Below are 23,188 nucleotides of genomic sequence, written 5' to 3' on the forward strand. Positions count from 1 at the left end.
GTTGCTGGGGGTGATGTCACAGTGGCGGTGACCCAGTCCGTGACCCAGGGCGGTCAATCAAAAGGGGTATATTACTGGGGATTTCATAGTTTTAAATATATAGTTCGTGACGCCACCTGTGATATGCGGCCATATGGAGCCGCCGCTGCTGTGCAGAACCTCTGGAGCTGATGTTGGGGCAGCAGAGTTGGTTCAGCTCTCCACAGGCAGAGCTTTGCTCCAGGGCAGTGTAGACATGTTGTAGATGTTATAGGAGATGCTGGGCGCTGTAGTGCAGGGGTGATGGCGCAGATAATAATCACAGAGACAGTGGGGTGCAGTCTTCAGGGTCTTTACTCACGGTTGTTGCAATCCAAGTTACAGGTACCGGTGTAACTTCCCTCGTCGTGCTGCGCTTACTCAGGGAGGGGTTCAGCCAGCCCTCAGATATCTCCGGCGTACTTAGCGGGACCCCCTTCTGTGTGTTCTCTCTCTCTGGCCGTCTTCCTACACCTCACACCTAGTGTCCCAATCCAGTAGCCGCGAGCCTTCTCGGGCGATGTCTGTTCCGTCCCCTGGGTCCTCTATGGCTACCTTCTTGATGAGACTGATATGGACTATTGTCTGCAGGACTCGAAATACTGCAGCCTCCGGTTTCTAGTTGAGACATAAAGTACTCTGCTAGTTGAGGGACCGGTCCCCTTTGTGCGGCCTGACCCCTCCACCTCCTGGTAGGTTCGGGCATACGGGTAGCCTCCAGCACTGCCCGTACCCCTGCGGTCCCTTCCTTGTTCCTGGAACCTTTTCTGCTCCTTTCCTTCTCCTTCAGTCCTGGCCCTCTCCTCAGGCCCTCCTCCTGAGCAGAGCTCCTACAGAGCTCCTGCTCCCAACTCCTCTCACTGTAGACTGTTCTGACTTCTTCTTTCTAGAATGTTCCACCACCTTTTTATATCACTTCCTTTCATGTGCTCCCCTAACCTGCTTCCTCCACCCACACCCTCTACATAGTTCCACCCTTCAGCTAGGGACCAGGGACTGTGCTCTCCCTTAGGAGCAATCTCGCCCTGCCCCAACTGAAGTGGAATGTGTTGGATGCAGGTGTTAGGGTCCCGGGTAGTAATCCTTCCTTACCTGAGAGTGAGATACCACACCTCTGGGTGAGATGCAGTACCTCTATGGTGACCGAACCCTCAGGGGCGCCACACATTATTTCACTTTCTTTGGTTATCGGCTCCACCTCTCTCAATATATGTTTACTTCATATTGTGAAACTATAACACTGCAAAAAAATATTCTTGCCAGGGCTTGATGGTTCATCTAATAAAAATAATTGAGCTTCTGGTGATTATTTTTATTGTTTTTAGGAATGCGTCCCAGAGAATCTGGAATTAAAGCTGAAGATATTTTCTGACATAGATCGTCACATCAACGATTCAGCCATAATAAGCAGCTCAACATCTTGCCTCTCACCAACAAAAATGTTTAATGGACTCCAACATGTCAAGAACTGCATAGTTGCACATCCCGTGAGTTCCAAACATTTCAACTAGTTTGGGAGATAATCCCTGAGATTTTACATATATTAAAATGGTATAATTTTGTTTAATAGTCTGTCTAGGAGCCGGCGAATTGCTTGATGCTGGGGTGTTTGGTAGAACATCCCAGTGTTGGCCCTTAATGAGTAAAAGGTTAGAATTTAATCCCTGCTAAACCTGCACTGTATGATGTCTAAAGATGCCCATTGAGAGAACTTATACACATTAGATAAAACTCTAATAAAATGATGACAATAACGAACCATCATCGACTGGATCAGTGAAACCGATGAACATTCACAATTGTTTAAAACATTGGTTGGGCTTGTTGTATTTTTTTGGTTGATGATCAGAACTAAAAACATCATTGGCCAAAAAAGCTAGTATTGCTTCATGTAGACTTTAATTTGAAGCCATCGACTAATGTTTGTTTGATCGACAAACGATCATTTATTGGACAATTTTCATCTAGTATATAAGGGGCAATTAAAGGGACATCATGGCAACTTCTTTAGGCGAGGCCGTACTATATCAAGATGCATGTTGCACTTAATACAGTAGGAGTTGATCTACAGTACTCGGCAGCGGCTGCTATACATTAAACTGAGCTATATTGGTCAACTCTATTCAATGTTTACATCCAGCTGCCTCCGCAGCTAATGGCTGCCGATCGGTAGGGGTTCTAGTTGTCGGACACCCTCCAATTTGATATTGGTGACCTAAGGATAGGTCATTAACATTTTATGCCTGGGCAAATCTTTAAGTTAATCCTTAGGGGCTCATAATTATGACAAAACATAGGCCAACAAAGGGGATCCTCTGGTAGTTTAATCTGGCGCTGTGCAAATATGGATAATGAATTTAGAATTAATAACTTGTCTTTTTATTTTTTTTTCTGCTTAACAGGTAAATCCACCGTATTATGTTCCTCTGGTTGAATTGGTTCCCCACCCACAGACAGAACCAGTCACTGTGGAGAGAACATATTCTCTCATGAAGAAAATTGGTCAGTCACCTGTAAAATTAATGAAAGAGACTGATGGGTTTGCGTTGAATCGACTCCAGTATGCAGTGATTAGCGAGGCATGGAGACTTGTCCAGGTACAATAGGTGCACAGTAGACAACATTCAGCGTGTTGCCGGAAGTCATATGTAATATCTCCTCTTACACCGCTCTATGAGGACATATAAGATACTGTAGATGTTTGCTACATGATCCAAAAATATTTGCAGTTCATAGTCATTTTCCAAAGTGATTAATCTGGTATGATTTATTACTGTTGGGTTACAATAGTGGGTTTCTGAGATTCCATCTAGGAACAGCAGCTGAATGTAGTTTGTGTTCTCCTCATGCTTCCATGGGATTTCTCTATGTACTGATATATTTTTATGACATGAATGCCGGAGTTAAGCTCTCTCCTGGCGCCATGCCGGTCTGTCACAGGTCGCACATGTGCACTTGAATGGAGTGGCACTGCACATGCTTGATCGATGCTCCACTGATTCTCTATGGGACGACTGGAGATAGGCGAGCACAGCTGTCCCCCATTCTGGCAATTATTGGGGCTCTTTGTAGTCGAACGTTCAGCTGTCATATTTTGTACTCTCCTAGCTCTATGCCAGACCAGGTGACACATGTGCATTTGAATGCGTATGCTTGATCGCTGCTCCATTGATGCTCTCTCGGATTGCTGGAGATAGCTGGGCACTGTACTTATCCATGGCATGCCCATACAGACTGAATACAGTAGTTGGAAAGCATGTAAAGTATCCCTCTATTTCAATGGGGGACAGAAGTCACTCGGCACATATACAACCTGCAAACAGTCTGGCATAGTGCCAAGGGAGCGCAGAAGATGACAGCAATCTTTGAGGATTTCAGTAGTCGAACCTCTACTGATCTATGAGTTATCATTTATCCTGTGGATTGGTGATGTCTTTTTAATGTCTTTATGGGTAAAAAATGCACAATCCCTTATACTTGAAGTCCTGGTTTAGCCTTAAAGGGAATCTGTTAGAAGGTTTTTGCTATGTAATCTGAGAGCACCATGATGTAGCCGAAGACAGCCCGATTTCTTAGATCTGTCACTTACTGATCTGTGTTTTGCTGTTTGAATGCAAAGAATGTTTTATCAGCAGGAGATGATCACTACAGGACAGCTGGTCTCATGCATCCTAGTCCAACCAAGCCTCAAGCACTGATTAGCAGCTTTCTGTCACTATAGATTCTGTGGTGTTGGGGGGTTACACAGGGCTCAACAGCTGAGCTCTGCTAGATCTGCGGTAGAGAAAACTGTGATTGTATTATAACTGCTGAACCCAGTAAACTAAGTGATACATCACTAGAATCAGAGCCTCAGTCCCTATATCATGCTGCTGTCAGATTACATAGCAAAAACCTGCAGGCATATTCCCTTTAAATTAAATCCATCAGTGAATTAGTAGATGTACGTGTCCAGGTGGTCATTGTTAAGATTTACTCAGCTGATGCTCTACAGTCTGATGTCTACCGAACTCATTCATCAACATTCATGACAGGAAGAGATTTTCCAGCAAAACATCACCGCTCATTTGGAAGCCTTGTCTTCTCCTGATCCTGAGAATTCTGTGGTTCCACCTATTCCTCTTCTGACTTCATTAGTTCTTGTCCATCTAATCATCAACAGTCTATGTTTTCACTCGTCTATATCTTCACATTGAGGGCAATTCCAAAACCTACCAGGAATTCCTGAACCAGTACATCATTCATCCCAAAGTTCTGTCTCCTCATTTTTCTTCTGACCAAGCAAAGATCGCTTGTATCATTTCTTCATTATTTAGTGAAACGTTTGGCTGTTTTACTCACCTCTGGTAATGTAATGATCCAATGATGTCTACACAGTAGACCACTATGCCATACAATTTTGTTCTTTGACCTCATTCGTTGGTGGCAATTTTTTCTCCCTTTTGTAGAATCATTTTTCAGTGTTCCTGGCTTCCCAGAAGTCTCTTGTTTCAGTACAAGCTTTCCTGGACTCTGTTTCTTTCATCAAACCTTTATCTCTGAACACCAGATCCCAGTGACTCTTCTGGGCAAGTCAATCATCCATAAATACCGTCTGCTTTATTACCGTATATTGTTGCTGCAAGTAGAAACAATCCATCAAATTTCTTTTTGCATAATTTAAAAATCTATTAATCCGCTCTTAATTTGGCTCATTTTGGCTTCGGAAACATTCTCCTGTCATCAACTAAACAGTAGAAACTATTTCTTGGGATACTTCCTCTCATTGGAGATGCCTACCTGTCATCTGGCCACTTTTTCAATGTCCTGAAGCTTAGTCGCTGTCCTAGCCTGCCAAAAGTTTTTGCTGGCAATATCTCAAACAACCTTATATAACATCAAAAAAATGGATTCCCTCAAGACCAGCCAATCAAAGGACAGATATCTATGGCAGACAACCTAAAAGGCCAATTGCAGCTGCAATAAAGAAGCCGATCAGTTATAAGCAATTGATTATGAAAGCTGGTCTGTCATACATGTTTAGAGCGCCGAAGAGGATATGCTCTAAAGGTGCGTTTTACGACCCACAATCTGCTACGTACAGGCCAGTTTGAGGTCATGTAATGGCTTTTTTGGACCACGATTGTTTTGTGCGCATAGGGTATCAATGTTAGGCCACATTCACACATTCAGTATTTTGTCAGAATTTTACATCAGTATTTGTAAGCCAAAACTAGGAGTGGAACAATCAGAGGAAAAGTATAATAGAAACACGTCACCACTGCTGCATTATTCACCCACTCCTGGTTTTGTCTTACAAATACTGATGTAAAATACTGACCAAATACTGATAGTGTGAATGTGGCCTTATCAGCGGCTTATCAAGATGATGTGTTGCTGATTATTATTTTAATGCCAAAATGAACAATCCAATCACCAGACGAACAAGTAGTCAGCTTATCTAAATGAGTCTAAACAAGTGGTCTGGGTCTTTAATATTGATGGGTTATACTTAGGATAGGTGGGGTAGGGGTTATACCTGGCACCCGAGCTGATCAACTGTTACCGGTGCCGGCAGCTGCCATAACTGCTCAGTTGCGGAGCTGCACTGCACAGCTCCATCAACGGAATAGTGGCTGTGGTCAGGTACTGCACATCTGCCCTCTATTGATTAGAATAGGGGGCGGATATGCAGTACCCACCTATGGCCACTATACAGTTGACGGAGCTGTGCTGTTCAGCTCTGCAACTGAGCAGTGCATCGGGAACAGCTGATCGGCGGGGATGCCAGGTGTTGCACACCCACCGGTCAGACATTTATGACCTATCCTATCCTATTTATGACCTATTCTAGGCCATCAATGTTAAAGTCCTTGACAGTCCCTTTAACACTAACATGTGAAAAGTATCAGTAATGATGATGCATCTGCGTCCGATCTTTAAAAAGGGAAGGATTTGCTCTCATTGAAACACGTTATTGGCAAAACAGTCATTAAAAAGAGAGTTTTTTTTAAATACTAACTTTTGAAATTACAAAACCAGTATAACTACACAGGGAATATCAATAAATACCAATAAATGCATGTTATTGATCTGTAGTTTGTTCTTCTGGGTTCATAGATCTGCTATAGCAATAAGTCTTTTTAGTTAATAGAAGCACTGATGAGGAAAGCATAAGTGAGGCAGAGAAATATCATAAAATATACAGGGAAGTCTGGTGAGAGCCGCCCAGATGACTAGTTTAGTTCCTTCTTCCTGTCTCATTGATACATTGTTTATGTTGCAACATTTTCAAGTATTAAAGTTGTTCTATGTTGTTCACTTATCTTTGCCTATACCGTAAAAGTGCAGAAAACATAAAATATCAGCCTGTTGTATCTGCTCCATGTGAAAACTGCAATATTTCAAGAGTTTCTTGAATGGATAATCAGATAAACCATGTTTAGAATAGTAACAGGATTTCATTATGTAGTTTCCTAACAATATACAGTACAGACCAAAAGTTTGTACACACCTTCTCATTTAAAGATTTTTCTGTATTTTCATGACTTTGAAAATTGTACATTCACACTGAAGGCATCAAAACCATGAATTAACACATGTGGAATTATATACTTAACAAAAAAGTGTGAAACAACTGAAAATATGTCTTATATTCTAGGTTCTTCAAAGTAGCCACCTTTTGCTTTGATGACTGCTTTGCACACTCTTGGCATTCTCTTGATGAGCTTCAAGAGGTAGTCACCGGAAATGGTTTTCACTTCACAGGTGTGCCCTGTCAGGTTTAATAAGTGGGATTTCTTGCCTTATAAATGGGGTTGGGACCATCAGTTGTGTTGTGCAGAAGTCAGGTGGATACACAGCTGATAGTCCTACTGAATTGTATTATGTTAGAATTTGTATTATGGCAAGAAAAAAGCAGCTAAGTAAAGAAAAATGAGTGGCCATAATTACTTTAAGAAATGAAGGTCAGTCAGTCTGAAAAATTGGGCAGACTTTGAAAGTGTCCCCAAGTGCAGTTGTAAAAACCATCAAGCGCTACAAAGAAACTGGCTCACATGAGGACCGCCCCAGGAAAGGAAGACTAAGAGTCACCTCTGCTTCTGAGGATAAGTTTTATTTGAGATCTTTGGTTCCAACCACCGTGTCTTTGTGCGACGCAGAAAAGGTGAACGGATGGACTCTACATGCCTGGTTCCCACCGTGAAACATGGAGGAGGAGGTGTGATAGTGTGAGGGTGCTTTGCTGGTGACACTGTTGGGGATTTATTCAAAATTGAAGGCATACTGAACCAGCATGGCTACCACAGCATCTTGCAGCGGCATGCTATTCCATCCGGTTTGCATTTAGTTGGACCATCATTTATTTTTCAACAGGACAGTGACCCCAAACACACCTCCAGGCTGTGTAAGGGCTATTTGACCAAGAAGGAGAGTGATGGGGTGCTACGCAAGATGACCTGGCGTCCACAGTCACCAGACCTGAACCCAATCGGTTTGGGGTGAGCTGGACCTCAGAGTGAAGGCAAAAGGGCCAACAAGTGCTAAGCATCTCTGGGAACTCCTTCAAGATTGTTGGAAGACCATTTCTGGTGACTACCACTTGAAGCTCATCAAGAGAATGCCAAGAGTGTGCAAAGCAGTCATTAAAGCAAAAGGTGGCTACTTTGAAGAACCTAGAATATAAGACATATTTTCAGTTGTTTCACACTTTTTTGTTAAGTATATAATTCCACATGTGTTAATTCATAGTTTTGATGCCTTCAGTGTGAATGTTCAATTTTCATAGTTATGAAAATACAGAAAAATCTTTAAATGAGAAGGTGTGTCCAAACTTTTGGTCTGTACTGTATATACATATATATAGTAAACAGGAGGAAACAGAGTCCATAATGGTTTAAAAGGTAATAATGTTTATCAGATAGGTGAGGTGTGTGACAAAGACAATTGCTCAGTAAGTCAACCATAAGCAGTCAACACCACATGAAATACATGATATACAGTATATCTAGCATGTGCTAATATGGCAGGCAGCCTACAAAAACCCATAGTAAATATATTGCAAAGTGCTCAAAAAGCCAGTAGTCAAGGCAAAAATTGCCTGAGAGGTATGGGAAGAGGGAGTAAGCCTTACCACTGTGGGGTTGAGAGCTCAGGTGGACTGGAGGGGAGTATGGATGTAGAAGGAGGTGTCATTCTCACTTGCAAGTGCCCACCTTCTGGCAGTGAAGTGGAATGACAAGAACGACCTCTACATGTCGACCACTCTGCATGCAGACACCACTGTGACGGTCAGAGACAGGGGTGCCACCAGGGACAAACAAAAACCAATCTGCATTACAGATTACAATAAATTCATGTCAGACCAGGTGCTTCAACCATCCCTGGTGAAGTGGAAGACCAGGGCGTGGTACAAAAAGGTAGCAATCTACCTCATTCAGATGACTACATACAACATCTTTGTCCTGTATAAAAAAATCCCACGGAGCACTCACATTTCTCCAGTATCAGGAGAAAATTGTTCAGTGTCTCATATTTAACTCGACGGTACAGGAGGAAGCCTTCAAGTCCAAGGATGTCCGGAGACTTGCAGAGCGTCATTTTATTTGTCCCGTCCTTGCCACTCCCACCAAAAGTATTCACAAAAAAGATACCGGGTTTGTAGTAAGCACGGTAGAAGGAGTGTTTCCCAGTACTATTGCTCCATGTGCCTATCCCAACCAGGCCTTTGCATGTCCCCCTGTTTTGAGACCTACCACACATATTACAATTATTAGGTTGTTTTTTTCAAAAATTTATGTTTTCTTCTTAGTGGGCTTAGTAGAGTAATTTTCTTGGAACAAGTAATGAAGAGAATATTTTCATCAGTAAATCACATTTTACCCCATTTCCACAAATGTTCTTGAAAAAAGTCAGGTCATTTTGTGGGGGTCGTGATGACATTCCACTCGTCCTCCAGTCACTCCAAATTCAAACTATGAGCATGGGTCAACCATTCAAAGAATGAGTCAGACAACAAGCTGGTTCAAGCTCAGAGCATGCTCAGAAGGCTACTACAGACAACGTCCTCAGCAATGTTCTGAGTTTATTTTTTACATGCACAAATCTAAATACACTACATAATGGGAGGGGAAAGGGGTTGTCCGGGGCGGGGTAAGCCATGAAAGTCCAATGTCTGGCCACTCCTGATTGGTCCACATCTCCTTATCTCAGTCTCTGGGCAGATATTGCAGCCGTCAGCTTATAATCTTGTTTCGTTTCTCTGAAATAAGTCTTGGCAACGCTGGAAATGTCTTAGTTTAAGTTTCGATTTGAGTATTACGTAGCAAGGAAAGCTTATTGTTATATGACACAAAATGGTGGTTAGTACATTAGCAAAAAAGCGTATAAAAGTTACAAAAGTATAAAAGTTACAAATATATATATTCTCTTTTTCCCCGACATTCCCCCCTAAACACTAAGCTTTCCTTTGCTTCGGGGCCTTTGAGACTGTCCATGTGTGGGGAGAGGGGAGGTGGATTTCTTCACCCAATCATCTTAGAAGCTGCCCCCTTATGGGACGCCCCCAGACAATCGAGCCCTATCCTGGGTGACACATGGAGTTCTCCCAACTGATCCTAAACTGAATCTTTCAATTGGACTTTATCATGGGGGGGGGTCTGGTCAGGCTTGTTCAAAGGAGTATATTTCTCTATATAAGGGGACTGTGCAGCACAGGACCACCAGGCCCAATACTAGTAGGCCTCCCATTACTAGACAAACTTGTTGGAAGAATCCCTTGAGCCCTCCCAACCAACTTGAGAAGAAGGAGGTATCTACCCCTGTGTGGTAGCTGTCCACTCTGGGACAGACAGTAAGCATATGGAAAGGATATAGAAGAAGGTAGTCATCTTTTATAGACTCGTTCTGTCTCTCTTGCAGTGGGAGGCGTGAATCCAGGTGCTCTTGCCCTCAAGCTTCAGAGCCGTCGGGGTGGTGAGAAGCACAGTGTACGGTCCCTCGAACCGCGGCTGGAGGCAGTCTTTCCGGACAAACTTCTTCACATACACTAGATCGCCTGGGATGAAATCATGTACTGCATCACCTGTAGATTCTGGGAGAGAAGCAGATACTGGAGAGCGGGTGTTAGTCAATTCTCTAGACAAGGCAATCACAAATTTTACCACTCTATCATGTGTTTCAGACAACTCTTGGGGCCTAATCTCTCCTATCTTGGGTGGGGTCCCAAACAAAATTTTATAGGGAGTCAGCCCATGTTTGGCCTGAGAAGTGTGTGTGATGTGATGCAATACTATGGGGAGTGGGTCGGGCCAGGGGAGGGGATGATCTTGGGTCATTTTCAAGAGCTGGGTCTTGAGTGTGGAATTCATCCTTTCCACTTTGCCTGAACTGGCAGGATGGTATGGAGTGTGGAGGCCCAAATCTGTTCCCAACATGTTCCAGAGTTCTTCGTAGATATTTGCTGTGAAAGCTGGTTCTTGATCCGATTCTATGACTTGGGGAACTCCAAATCTGCAGGCAATTTCGGTGATCAGTTTCTTGGCTGTGACTTTAGCAGTCATGTTGACAACCGGGTAGGCCTCGGGCCAGGCTGAGAACATATCCACGGCTACCAAAACGTACTCCTATTTTCCTGCTTTAGGCATTTGGATATGGTCGACTTGTATTCTCTGCCAAGGGTAGTCTGGTTTAGCCAGGTGTTGGAGAGGGACCCGTGCCGTACACGTTGGGTTGCAGGTAGCGCAGACAGAGCAGAATTTTGAGTATGCAGTCACAGTGGAAGAGATTCCGGGTGCAAAGTACAGTTTCTTGATACATGCCAAGGCTTGATTCTTTCCTCTGTGTGTAGGCCCGTGAGCCCATGCTGCCACAGCTGAGTACATGCGTCTAGGCAAGCAAGGCTTCCCATCCACTTGGTAAAGAGTCGAGTTGACCTTTGAATCTTTGCGACCTGCCAGCACGGCTCCTGCCGCTTTCCATTGCTTGACTTCTTCAGTGGGGGGTCTTCCTTTGTTCCTCACACAATTTTTCTTTAGGCATCCTGACCCCCCTGGATTCCACTCGTGTCTCCGCTGGACTTGTATGGTCTTCCGCCGGCTGTTCCTTGGCTCTTGCTCTAGTGAGCGCCACAGCTACGGTTTCCAGAGTCTCTCCCATCTCTTCTTCCTTTTCCTGCCACTTTGATGACACATTCTCCACTGCTGCAGTCTTGGCTGCTTGGTCAGCTAGGTGATTGCCCCTGGCTTCTCTGGATTCTAGTCTTCCATGAGCCTTGACCTTCATAACAGCAACCTAAATGGGTAGTTCCAGGGCCTTCATTAGGGCCTTAATCCATGAGACATGTTTCACTGGTGTACCTGCAGCTGTGATGAATCCTCTAGACTTCCACAAGAGTCCAGAATCATTGCAAATTCCATGTCCATACCTGGAATCGGTATATACATATTCGCCTTTGTTCCTGCTGCCAGGTGGCAGGCCTCTGTGAGAGCCACAAGTTCAGCCTCTTGTGCAGACATGTATGGTGGTAGAGCTTCAGCCTTGAGGACTGTTAGGTCCGTTGTGACAGCATATCCCGTGTGGAACCTCCCTTGAGGGTCTGCGAGCGGATGTGCCACCATATTCTCTGGAGCAGAAGTCTCTTCCTGCAAAATTTTTATACAATCATGAGGTTCCACCAATGGATCTTCACCCTCTTCACCTTCCCCCCTAGAAGGTGGAAGCAAAGTGGCAGGATTGACAGTCAGACATCTGGTCAGCTGACTTGTCAAAGAGGATGTGAGCAGCGTGGACCGCCTTAAGGCACGTGGAGGCAGTTCGGGCGACAGGGTCCAGGCGGGCTGAGTAGTAGCCCAAAGGCCGATACTTATGATCATAGCGTTGTGCTAGAACTCTAGAGGCATGACCTTCCGATTTCGAGACAAAAAAGTGAAATGGCTGAGTATAGTCTGGTAAGCCCAAGGCCGGGGCAAAAACAACAGCCTGTTTAAGGCGGTCAAAACAAAGTCTGTGTTGATGAGAAACACGTGGATCTTCAGCATGAAGCCAAACTGAGCCTTCATCCTTGAAACAATCGTACAGGGGTTGCATGAGCTTTGAGGCATCAGGGATCCATTGCCTGCAGTAAGTGATGAGGCCAAGGAAAGTCTGCATAGCGGAGTAGGTGGTTGGGAAGGTGATATCCATGATGGCTTGTTTTCTTTCTTCAGTCAGATGTCTAGCACCTTGTGATATACAATGTCCGAGGAAAATGACCTTGGGCAGACACCATTGGACTTCGCCTTTCGAGACTTTACAGTTAGCTGAGTGAAGAAACCAGAATAGGGATGCTGACATCTCCGGCAAATTTTCTTCAGTGCCACAGAGTAAAAGATCATCTACATACTGTAGAAGGGTGACCTGAGGGTTCTCTTGAACCCATGGCTCCAGAATAGACTTCATAGAATAAGTGAATTGGTTAGGAGAGTTCTGGGCTCTTTGCGGAGTCCTGGTCCATATAAGCTGTGCTCCTTGAAAGGTGAAGGCAGAAAGAAACCACGAATCTTCATGTAAGGGTATACTGAAGAAGGCGTTGGCCAGATCTAACACCGTAAACAAGGTGGCCGTTGGAGGCACCTGAGACAAAAGGGTGTTTGGGTTGGGTACCACTGGAGTTTCTAAAATGGTAGCTGCATTGACGGCTCTGAGATCCTGAACCAACCGGTATCTTGGAGGCTCTCCCGGAGCGGTTTTCTTTTTTACAGAAAAAAAGGGGTGTATTGCATGGAGATACACATCTGACAAGGACTCCTGATTCCAGGAGGGAAGCGACTTGGGTACTCAAGCTTTGTTCTTGTGCAGCCTTGAGGGGGTATTGTGGCAACCGTGGGTACCTGTGTCCAGGCTTGAGGTGTACTCGGACCGGGGGAACCTGCAGGAGGCCGACGTCCTCTGGCCCACTGGACCACAGAGAATAAGGGAACTGTGAAATATCAAGAAGAGTGTGAGGTTGTATGGTCATCATCATGAGAGGGAAGGCTTTAAGAACACAGCGGTCTTCAGTCCCTTGTTCGGAATGAGGGTCCCGCAAAAGAAGCTCCATACCATGGTTTCCGAAGGTAATTGTTGCCTTCATCCGCTCTAAGAGATCGGCTCCCAACAGATTGACAGGGCAAGTTTCAGAGACCAAGAATCTTGTGAGCACTCCGGTGAACGGTCCTGCAGACACAGGGACTGTGAGTGGAGAGGAAATATGTTGGCCTTCCACCCCAACACAGGTGAGGGTATCCGGTGATAGGGATATAGAAGGAGGGAGCTGTGCAGAGGAAATGACAGATGTGGCCGCCCCAGTGTCCACCAGGAACTCCAGTGGTTGATGGTCCACCTGTAAAGTGACAGTCTCTGAGGATGTGGTCAAGGCTACCACACTCCCAACATAACATTCATCCTTCAGAATCACGAGATTGTCTTCTGTTTCTAGATGATCCCTTGTCATCTCTTCTGTCTTGTTTTCTATATGTGGGAGGAGTATCATCACCTGTGCCTTTAACCATTACCCACTTGATTCCATGTTGGTTGCCAGGGGGTGGGTAGCTTTCTTGAGCTTGATATACCATGGCAGGAGCGGCTTTCTTCTTTGGCTTAGTATCCTTTTCCATTTTTAGCATTGATTTTTGGAAAGCTTTAACGATATCCACCGCGTCGTTGAAAGAAGAAGAACGAATCTCGGGCCGTACTCTCAGGACTGCATCTCTGAGAGCGTCTTGTAGGCCATCTACTAGGGCCTGAACCAACAGAGCGGCCTGCGTCTTGACGTGAAAACTGTATCCGAGATCCTCAAAATGCATGCTGAGTTTTGCAGCATATCTTTCCACAGATTTAACAGGGTCTTGTTGAACATCTTGTACAGACCCAGCTTGATCTGACAAACGATTCTGAGCCCAGGCTTTTAACTGTTTCATGTATTCTAGGCCGGATTCATACGTACTAAGGGGTCCTGCTTTTGTGGAAACCATGGCCTTTTGAAAGCTCTCCGTTTTCGGCTAAGTGAGCCTGGCATTCTGCAGCCAGAGTAGAACCAACAGCAAGGGAAATTTTGCGAGCCAATCCTCCAACATGGCTCATACAGGTGTTTGCAGGGTTGACCATGGCCCCCACCCGATGTGTAAGGATGTCACCATAGCCTATTGACAGAGTGACAGGGCGTCCTGATGGGTCTACTAGATTACGGGAGCGGCAGGGGTCCCAGACTTCTGAGGGGCTGAGGGGTGGTGCTCTTTCAGCAGTTGCTTGGAGCAAGGGCCGGAGTACGGGTAATGGATATGGGGTGGAGGATGCCATAGGAGACGTATGGGGTAAAGGAGGGGGGGGGCTGGAGTATCTTGAGCCCATCCCTCATCTGGCTCCGTATCGTCTTGAGTAACAGTATGTTGGCGGAGGGAGAGCAGTCTGGCCTGAAATTCTGGGGAGTTGAGGAGGATATCCCCAGGGTTGTGGGTGACTCCCATAGGAAACAGGGGAAGCGTCTCAGCATCGTGGACTGGAGCAGAGGGTGTCACATTAGTTTCAGATGGGTGCTCTGGGACTACGGGCTTTTCCACCTGTGCTGGTGGCTGGTAATATGCACCGGACGGATCTAGTAGTGGATATAGGCCGGATTGGGGCTTTCCGGGCCTCCCACAACAAGTAAGAGGTGTAGCAAGATGGCTGTGGGAGGGAGGAGTTGGAATGGAAATGGGATAGTTCTTGGAAGCAGGAAAAGGTGTAGTAAGATGGCCGTTGGAGGGAGGAGGGGGGAGTGGGGGTGGGATTGTTCTTGGGGGCAGGCTGGGCATCGTGCCATGGGCGGCCCCCCCCCCACAGACACAGCAGAACTTCGGGTTCTGCTGTCAGCACATACGACACATCCATCCTTCCGATGATTTAGCGTCGGCGCCATTATAGGGTGGTGGCTGAGGGCTCGGTGTAGTGACAGACATCAACGGGGTTACGGCCAATTTAGGGTCACATAACAAATCACATTCTGCAGCTTTCATGTATCCGAGCAAAGGCTCGGCATTCTCTGTTCCCCCCTGCACCATCTACTCTAAGATGTGCTTGCAGAAATCCTCACCCAACTTTCCCAACTTGTGTGTAACACATTCTTTCTAAACTGAAGACTAAAGCCTGCCTGTACTGGATAAGCTTATCATATTCTACAAATTCCTAACATTCTTCTTGCCTTCTTGCCTTCCCGTAACTCCACTAATTGGCTTAACTCCCACAGCAGCATTCCACAACTTACGAGATCTTTCAAATTTGAATATACTCAACATTTTCTTATAGAATGCAATGATCTGTCGCGACTCAGATCACTGGTGCAGTCCACAGGTCGCCATTCCTCAGTGTAGAGACACCTCAATACACTGATGAGATAGAGAGACACCTCAATCTAACTCCTTTCCTAGCCTTGAATGGCGACTTTACAGTGCGACTCACCACGGCACCCTGACTACAGGTCACCACCCGTCAGTGTAGAGACACCTCGATACACTGATGAGATAGAGAGACACCTCAATCTATCTGCTTTCCTACCACGGTACCACCCGACAGTGTAGAGACACCTCAATACACTGTTTCCTAACCTTGACTTTACAGCAGTCTCTGTGTTAGACGAAGAGCACACCTCAATTCGTCACAGATTCTTTCTCCCTTACACTACAATTCAGGAATGCTTTGTAACCTTGACTATCAGTTACGGGAGGCAGCTATCTAAGAAAAGTACAGTGACCGGGGGAGGAGGAGGTGGTGTGCACACGAGCACGCGCAGGCATGCGACGTCACTCGTTTTAACACTTGCAGGTTCAGGACGTGGTGCGGGACGCCCAAGGTCTCACCACTCGACCGGTCACCCACCCAGATCCAACCCGACAACCCAACAGGAACCGCTGCGGCTGACACACAGGCAAGTGAGACATATAAAATACATCTCAACTTACCGTGTTCGATGGAGGTTGATCAGGCCTCAAATTCAGCCACCGCGGTCACCACCAGGGAAGTCAGCAATATGGGTCCGGGAGGGCGGCGTACCGCTAGCCACGCCGCACGTTGAGCGCCATTTGTGGGGGTCGTGATGACATTCCACTCGTCCTCCAGTCACTCCAAATTCAAACTATGAGCATGGGTCAACCATTCAAAGAATGAGTCAGACAACAAGCTGGTTCAAGCTCAGAGCATGCTCAGAAGGCTACTACAGACAACGTCCTCAGCAATGTTCTGAGTTTATTTTTTACATGCACAAATCTAAATACACTACATAATGGGAGGGGAAAGGGGTTGTCCGGGGCGGGGTAAGCCATGAAAGTCCAATGTCTGGCCACTCCTGATTGGTCCACATCTCCTTATCTCAGTCTCTGGGCAGATATTGCAGCCGTCAGCTTATAATCTTGTTTCGTTTCTCTGAAATAAGTCTTGGCAACGCTGGAAATGTCTTAGTTTAAGTTTCGATTTGAGTATTACGTAGCAAGGAAAGCTTATTGTTATATGACACAAAATGGTGGTTAGTACATTAGCAAAAAAGCGTATAAAAGTTACAAAAGTATAAAAGTTACAAATATATATATTCTCTTTTTCCCCGACAATTTGACAATTCCAGGACTTGATTACTCACAAACATTTTTGACCATTTATTTTAGCTTGACTGTTTTTACGACTATGTCTTACTACACAAAACTTTTGTTTCCATTTATATGACTTATATATTCATGTTGGTGATACGGGCATTTTCATCTTGGAGAATCTCTAATAATGAGGCTGTTCCGTACTTATACACTATGGGCTTTACTGCATGGTTCTTGCCGAACCTCCTGTACCAGACAATACTTTCAGGAGTCAGTAGGGGATTGGTTGTTTTGTGCATATAGCGGTTCCTACCTTGGCGGGCGGGAGCCTGTTATGGTGTACCACGTCTATTGGCACATTCGTCTCTCATATAGGGATTGATGGAGCTAAACGGACATTGTACAATCAGTCTCTGAAAGACAAACCTGTGATTCTAGCCCTGCTGGTGTTGGCTCAGGTTTACCAGATAGTTGGCAGAATTTTCCTCCACATTTTGCCATTCACTCCAGTACAGTTTGTTCTTCCTGCTATAATATACGCAATTGCAGGACAACTGTTTTGTTAGCAAGACTACCTTTTATAATCAGCAAATGCATTTTTAGGGGTATGCGTCCCTCTGTGAGTAATAACTCTTAGAAAGATTTTCTTGTTTGGTAGCTCAAAGTCTCTAAGCTTTGTATGGGTCCTGGAATTCCATCAATTTTAACCTAAAGATCTAATGGTGTACCATCTATTATTATAGGCACAGCCGTGTGTCCAGTACTCACTCGCATTGGTGCCGTATTGGATGTACTTTCAGACACTGAAAAACTAGTGAACTAAAATTTGAGGTGTGTTCCTCAGAACATATGAAAAAAAGATTCATAAAAGAGACAGTGAAAAAAATGCAAATTGTAAATTTTCAAACTAGTGTTGCATCAACTGCATAAAAAATGGTGGTATCAAACTATTTACTACCTACCTAGATAAATACATTACTGGGTATAATTTACAAAAAATATATTTATGGGGGATTTTTGTTGCTCTTGAACCACACAGGCTCTGTAAATATGACAATCTATTCCAAACAGAGCCAAATTTGTGCTCCAAAATTCACATTTGTGAAAAAAATGAACTTTTTCAATATGATGACCTAATGTTATCAAATTCTGTGTCGTACCTGTGGGTTCCAAATGCCGTTCTCGATACCCCTGGATAAAATCCTTGAGGGGTCTAGTTTCTAAAATGGGTTCAGTTGTGTGGGTTTTCCACTTTTAGGCACCTTAACGGCCCTGCAAATACGACATGGTGTCCGCCAAATTTTTGTTCCAAAATTCAAATATTGCTCTTTCTGCTCCGAGCTCTGCCGTTTCTACAAACAGAACTTTTGACAACACGTGGGGTATCTCCGTGCTCGTAAGAAAGTGGGTAACAAATTGTGGGGTCCACTTTTTGGTGTTACCTCTGGAAAAAGTGAGATATTTGGGGCTAACGTAAGATTTTTGTGAAAAATTTAACTTTTTCAACATGATGACCTAATGTTATCAAATTCTGTGTTGTACCTGTGGGTTCAATATGCTCACTATACCCATGGATAAAATCCATGAGGGGTCTATTTTCCAAAATGGGGTCACTTATTGGCACATCTGGGGCTCTCCAAACCCTACATGGCGTCCACTCTTGATTCAAGCCAATTTTGCATTTAAAATGTCAAACAGTGCTTCATACCTTCCAAACAGTGTTTTTCCCCCACATGTGGGGTTTCGTCATGCTCAGGATAAATTGCACAACAAATTTTATGCTCCATTTTTTTCTTGTTACCCTTGTGAAAATAAAAAAAATTGGGGTCTAAAGTAACATTTTTGTGAAAAAAAAGTTAAATGTTAATTTTTTCCTTCCACATTGTTTTAATTCCTGTGATGCATCTAAAGGGTTAATATACTTCTTGAATGTGGTTTTGAGCTCCTTGTGGGGTGCACTTTTTAGAATGGTGTCACTTTTGGGTATTTTCTGTCATATAGACCCCTCAAAGTCACTTCAAATGTGATGTGGTCCCTAAAAAAAAACAAGAAATCGCTGGTCAACTTTTAACCCTAACGAAAAAAAAATTGTTTCAAAAATTGTTCTAATGTAAAGTAAATATGTGGGAAATGTTATTTATGAACTGTTTTGTGCGACATGACTGTATGATTTAAGTGCATAAGAATTAAAAATTTGAAAATTGCAAAATTTTCCCCAAATTTACGTTTTCTTCACAAATAAACGCAAGTGATATCGGAGAAATTTTACCACTATCATGAAGTACAATATGTCACGAGAAAACATTCTCAGAATCAGAGGGATCCGTTGAAACGTTCCAGAGTTATTACCTCATAAAGTGACAGTGGTCAGAATTGTAAAATTTGGCTTGATCATTAAGGACATAATTGGCTCGGTCACTAAGGGGTAAAAACAAACAGCATATGAACCCATAGAGCTTCATTGCTCCATACACACATCAGTTTTAAAGCTGGATCCTAGTGTCGAATCCGTGAGACTAAGAGCAGGTCCTGTTATCATTCATTTAGCAGATCAAACTTAGCCATTAAAGTCTATGAGGATCCATGTAAAATAGAAAGTGAAAGACATCTTTTATGCTTCAGTTTTTCATCCGTATTTCATCGATTTTTAACAGATCCTTAAATTAATTAAATAAATACAAGTTCAGACAGTCTACCTGCTTCAGTTTTTAAAACAGATGAGAAAAAAATCAGATGCATGCAGCCCTGCAGCTCTGGGGTCCTTGGTTCAAAACCCACCAAGGAAAACATCTGCCAGGAGTTTGTATGTTCTCCCCGTGTTTGTGTGGGTTTCCTCCGGGTTCTCCGGTTTCCTCCCACAATCCAAAGACATACTGATAGGGAATGTAGATTGTGAGCCCCAATGTGGATAGTGATGATAATGTATGTAAAGCGCTGCAGAATATGTTAGCGCTGTATAAAAATAAAGGTTATTATTTTATTATTATTAGATGCGGATGAAACGGATGACATGAGAAAAAAATGGTCCATTTTACATGGATGTAAAACTGAAAATGGACATATAAGTGTGAATGTAGCCTTACTCTGAATCTCTACAAAGAATGTCAAGATTTGTATTATAATAGTACTCTATATGTAATGCTTCTAAGAAATAGTAAAGTGACCCACATCCCAGTACTACAGATCGTATCGTGCTCCAATACAGCCCAGAGACAAAGCTCTGTTTTCTTTCACGTGATCTTCCCCACAAAGTTTCTAGAGAAACCGTTTCTACTCATGGAGAATGCTAAGTTGGCATAAGGAGACATAGGCAAGGCGATGATGCCTGGGGAAAAAGATATGCAAATCATCTTTCTTCCCTTTGGAAGTGCATTTCCACGATGTAAAACGTAGCTTTGTCCAATTATTAGTTATATCATATTGACATCAAAATTATTCCAATTCTACCACAGTTCCTATAAAATAATGCTGATCACCTTGTACATTACACAATTTATTCTGCCGAAAACTAGTACCTGTGACTCCTTGCACCCAGTCCCTGCCCTGCACTTTGGGCATGTGCTCTGCCAGCCTGTCTTAGTCCACACCCTGGCACATTTCCATGCACATAAACCTTGGAGAGAAAAAAGTATGACACTGCAAAAATACACACACGCACACACGCACACACACATACACTATTGAGACACGTGTCTTAATAATTTAATTTTTCATTCAGTCCCTCCACTATGGATGCATAAAATCCAGCCCCTCGCCAAGCCGTCTGCCCGTCTGCAATTGTGAAAGAAAGTCATTCTAAAGAGCTCACTGAAGTTGCACACGGTCCTGTAATAGGATGTTACTGACGCGCCCCCTGGGCCATGTTGTTAGGGATACCCGGAGCCGGATCAGATGGGGGTTGTAGTCTCCGAGTGGCTGTGACCCGGTCCGTGCCCAGGGTGTCAAACTCAGTGTGTGGCAGTCTTTACAGATGTTATTAGTTCTTAGTGTCGACTACGCCACCCATTGATTTGCGGTCAATACGGCCGCCGCTGCAGCAGGGTCCGCTGAGGCTGGTGGTATGTGTGCAGCTTCAGGTAGTATAACCCCCAACGGGAGGGGTATAGCCTCAGGGGGTCAGGTGTAGAGGATGGTGGTAGTGGTGGTGCAGTGTGGATGGTAAGAAGACTCAGAGTCGGGCTGTGCAGTTCAGGGTTTTTACTTACTGCTGTTCTGTTGGTCACTCTGGCCTTGAGTGACCGCCAGAGCCGTGCTGCGTCCACCAGGTCCTGGACTCGGCCAACCCCCAAGCAATTCTGGAGCGTGGTCCTGAGCTCCCTTTCTGACTGTCCTTTCTACTGGCCTTTCTCACCAGGGGTCCACTTATATCCGGCTCCCTCGGGCCTCTTGGTGGGTGCACCTCTTCGGGGTTCCCTGACCCTATACCTGGTGTGCCTTCTTAGTGGACTTAGTGAGGGGCTGCTCCACATGTAATGACGCAGCATCCGGTTCTTAGCTGAGGGTTGTTTCTCTCCTCCACTAATTTGGGATCCGGTTCCCTTGCGTGCCAACCCTTCACCCTTCTGTTCTAATTCTGGGTTCTTGGGGTTCCTTCTTCTCCCCCTCTGGGTCCTTCTCTTCTCCTCTCTCTCTCTTCAGGCTCTCCTGGACCTCTCTCAGGACTGACCAACCCTCTACAGAAGACTGACTGACTGACTGACCCTGATCTAAGATGGTTCCCACCTTATATACTCCCTCTATGTGTGAGCTCAGGTGACCAGCACCCAATGAGCTCCTAGCATTACCCAGACTGCTCCCCCTATCTGCCCCTACACTACTGGGATGTTCCACCCCCCCTCCCACTCCAGCCAGGGACAGACACTGTCGTACCTGCACATATAACCTAGTGGGAGTACCATCGGTCTGTCCCTCGGAAATGGGATGTATGTAGTGCATGCAGCTAACTGAGCTCAGTTCCACACTCCATCCTTACCCGGGAGTGGAATATCACACCTCTGGCTTGAGGTGCAATACCCCTGTAGCAGCCGAATCCTCAGGGTGCTACATTCCCCCCTGGTAAATCACAGCACGTCCTCGGGCTGTAAGAGAATAAACATCCATAAACATACAAATTTTTCAAAACAACATCAACATATAAAACATTATATATATATCATAAACTTTCTTGTGCCTCCGGCCACGGTGCTACTTGTGACCGGGTAAAGTGCGACAGTCTCTTGTAACACAGCTTTCCTATAAAACCAGTAGGGGGCGCCTTAAAAAGCGCAACTATATACAAGGGGAATATGGCCGCTCTCAGTCCTCGGCCAGGTATTAGGAAAGGAATGACCGCTCTCAGTCCTCGGTCAGTGGGAATAGGGACACACGGGTTTCAGTTCAATTTGCTGGTCCCAACGGGGACTATATTTTAACTAGCAGCAGTAACAGTTCCTGTACCCCGACGGGTAACTATGTACAGTTTCACGATACCGTACTCTAATGACGGCGTCCTCCTGCTCCTTCTTCAGACCCGTCCGGGTCCTCTTGCTCCTCCTCACACCGCAGCTCCTCCTCCGTCAGGCGATGCACATGGAGGGCGTAGGGTCCTTTGGCACACTTGTGCCGGGTGAACGTGACCTCGTCCCCTACATACAGGTCACGACCTCTGTGTCCCTCCGGCAGATGGCTTTCTACGTCTCTGCGAGTGACAAAGACGTCGCCGGGGGTATGATGGTCTCTTATGAAGCCCCACCCATGCTGCAGGTTGAATTTAATCACAGTCCCGGTGGTACGGGGACCGTGGGCTGCACGGGGGTTCCTCCTGGTCCGGCTCTTCTGCCCTGCGCTCTGTTCCTGCAGCCGCTGCTCACGGATCCGCCTCTCTTTCCGCTCTTGCTCGAAGGCTGCCAACTGCTGGCGGCAGCACTACACTCGCTCTGCTGCGGCTGCCCGCGTTTCTTGAGTGAACCCCATGAGGTCTCCTCCGGTGGGGTCCCACTCGAATTGTGCTTCTTCTAGCGGGAGCGGGGTTCTCCTGACGGGCTTCGGAGCCGGAATCAGGGGCTCGCACAGGGGCCTTGCTCTTTGGAGTTCCAGTTGGTAGTACTCCTGGGGCCATACAAAGGGCTGCCCATCCGGGCACGTGTGCTGGGCAAATAGATCTTCGCCCAGGTGCGGCACTCTAGATGTTGAGGGCGCGGTGGTGGAAGCGGCGCCCGGATTGACCAGGCCTTGCGACCAGGCCTGGGGCACCCTAAAGGTAAAGGGCACCGTGAAGACGGCGGCGCCCGGGTGTTCCTGGCCTTGCGACCAGGCCTGTGGCTCGGCAGAGGTAGAGGGCGCTGTTGGTACTGCGGCGCCCGGGGGCACTCGGCCTTGCGACCAGGCCGGTGGCTCCGCGGAGGTAGGGGGCGCTGTTGGAATTGCGGCGCCCGGAGGTACTAGACCTTGCGACCAGGCCGATGGTATTTCCTGCTTCGCCGCGCTCAGGATTGAGGCGCGTGACGTCACAGGGGTCGCGGCCGCGGCTTCTGCTTGAGGCCTAGTCTGGCACGGTGACGATGCAGCGACGGGCACGGCAGGGGGAATTTCGGGCTCTGCGACGGGGAGCTGGGACAGGTACTCGGTTTCTCGGCTCG

At 45.7% G+C, this 23,188-nt stretch overlaps 1 protein-coding gene across 1 annotated transcript in view; it reads left to right on the forward strand.

Annotated features, from left to right (window-relative positions):
- Window positions 1–23,188, forward strand: part of CRYL1 (crystallin lambda 1) — a 192,461-nt gene that overhangs the window by 127,635 nt on the left and 41,638 nt on the right. Inside the window, exons 4-5 of the mRNA XM_073662382.1 lie at window positions 1,344–1,505; window positions 2,421–2,615. Coding sequence (XP_073518483.1) covers window positions 1,344–1,505; window positions 2,421–2,615 — 357 coding nt within the window. The remainder of the gene's footprint in view (window positions 1–1,343; window positions 1,506–2,420; window positions 2,616–23,188) is intronic.

The sequence above is a fragment of the Phyllobates terribilis genome, unplaced genomic scaffold (assembly GCF_046119375.1).
Source record: "Phyllobates terribilis strain yellow unplaced genomic scaffold, ASM4611937v1 Scaffold_2__4_contigs__length_985480577, whole genome shotgun sequence".
Lineage (NCBI taxonomy): Eukaryota > Metazoa > Chordata > Amphibia > Anura > Dendrobatidae > Phyllobates > Phyllobates terribilis.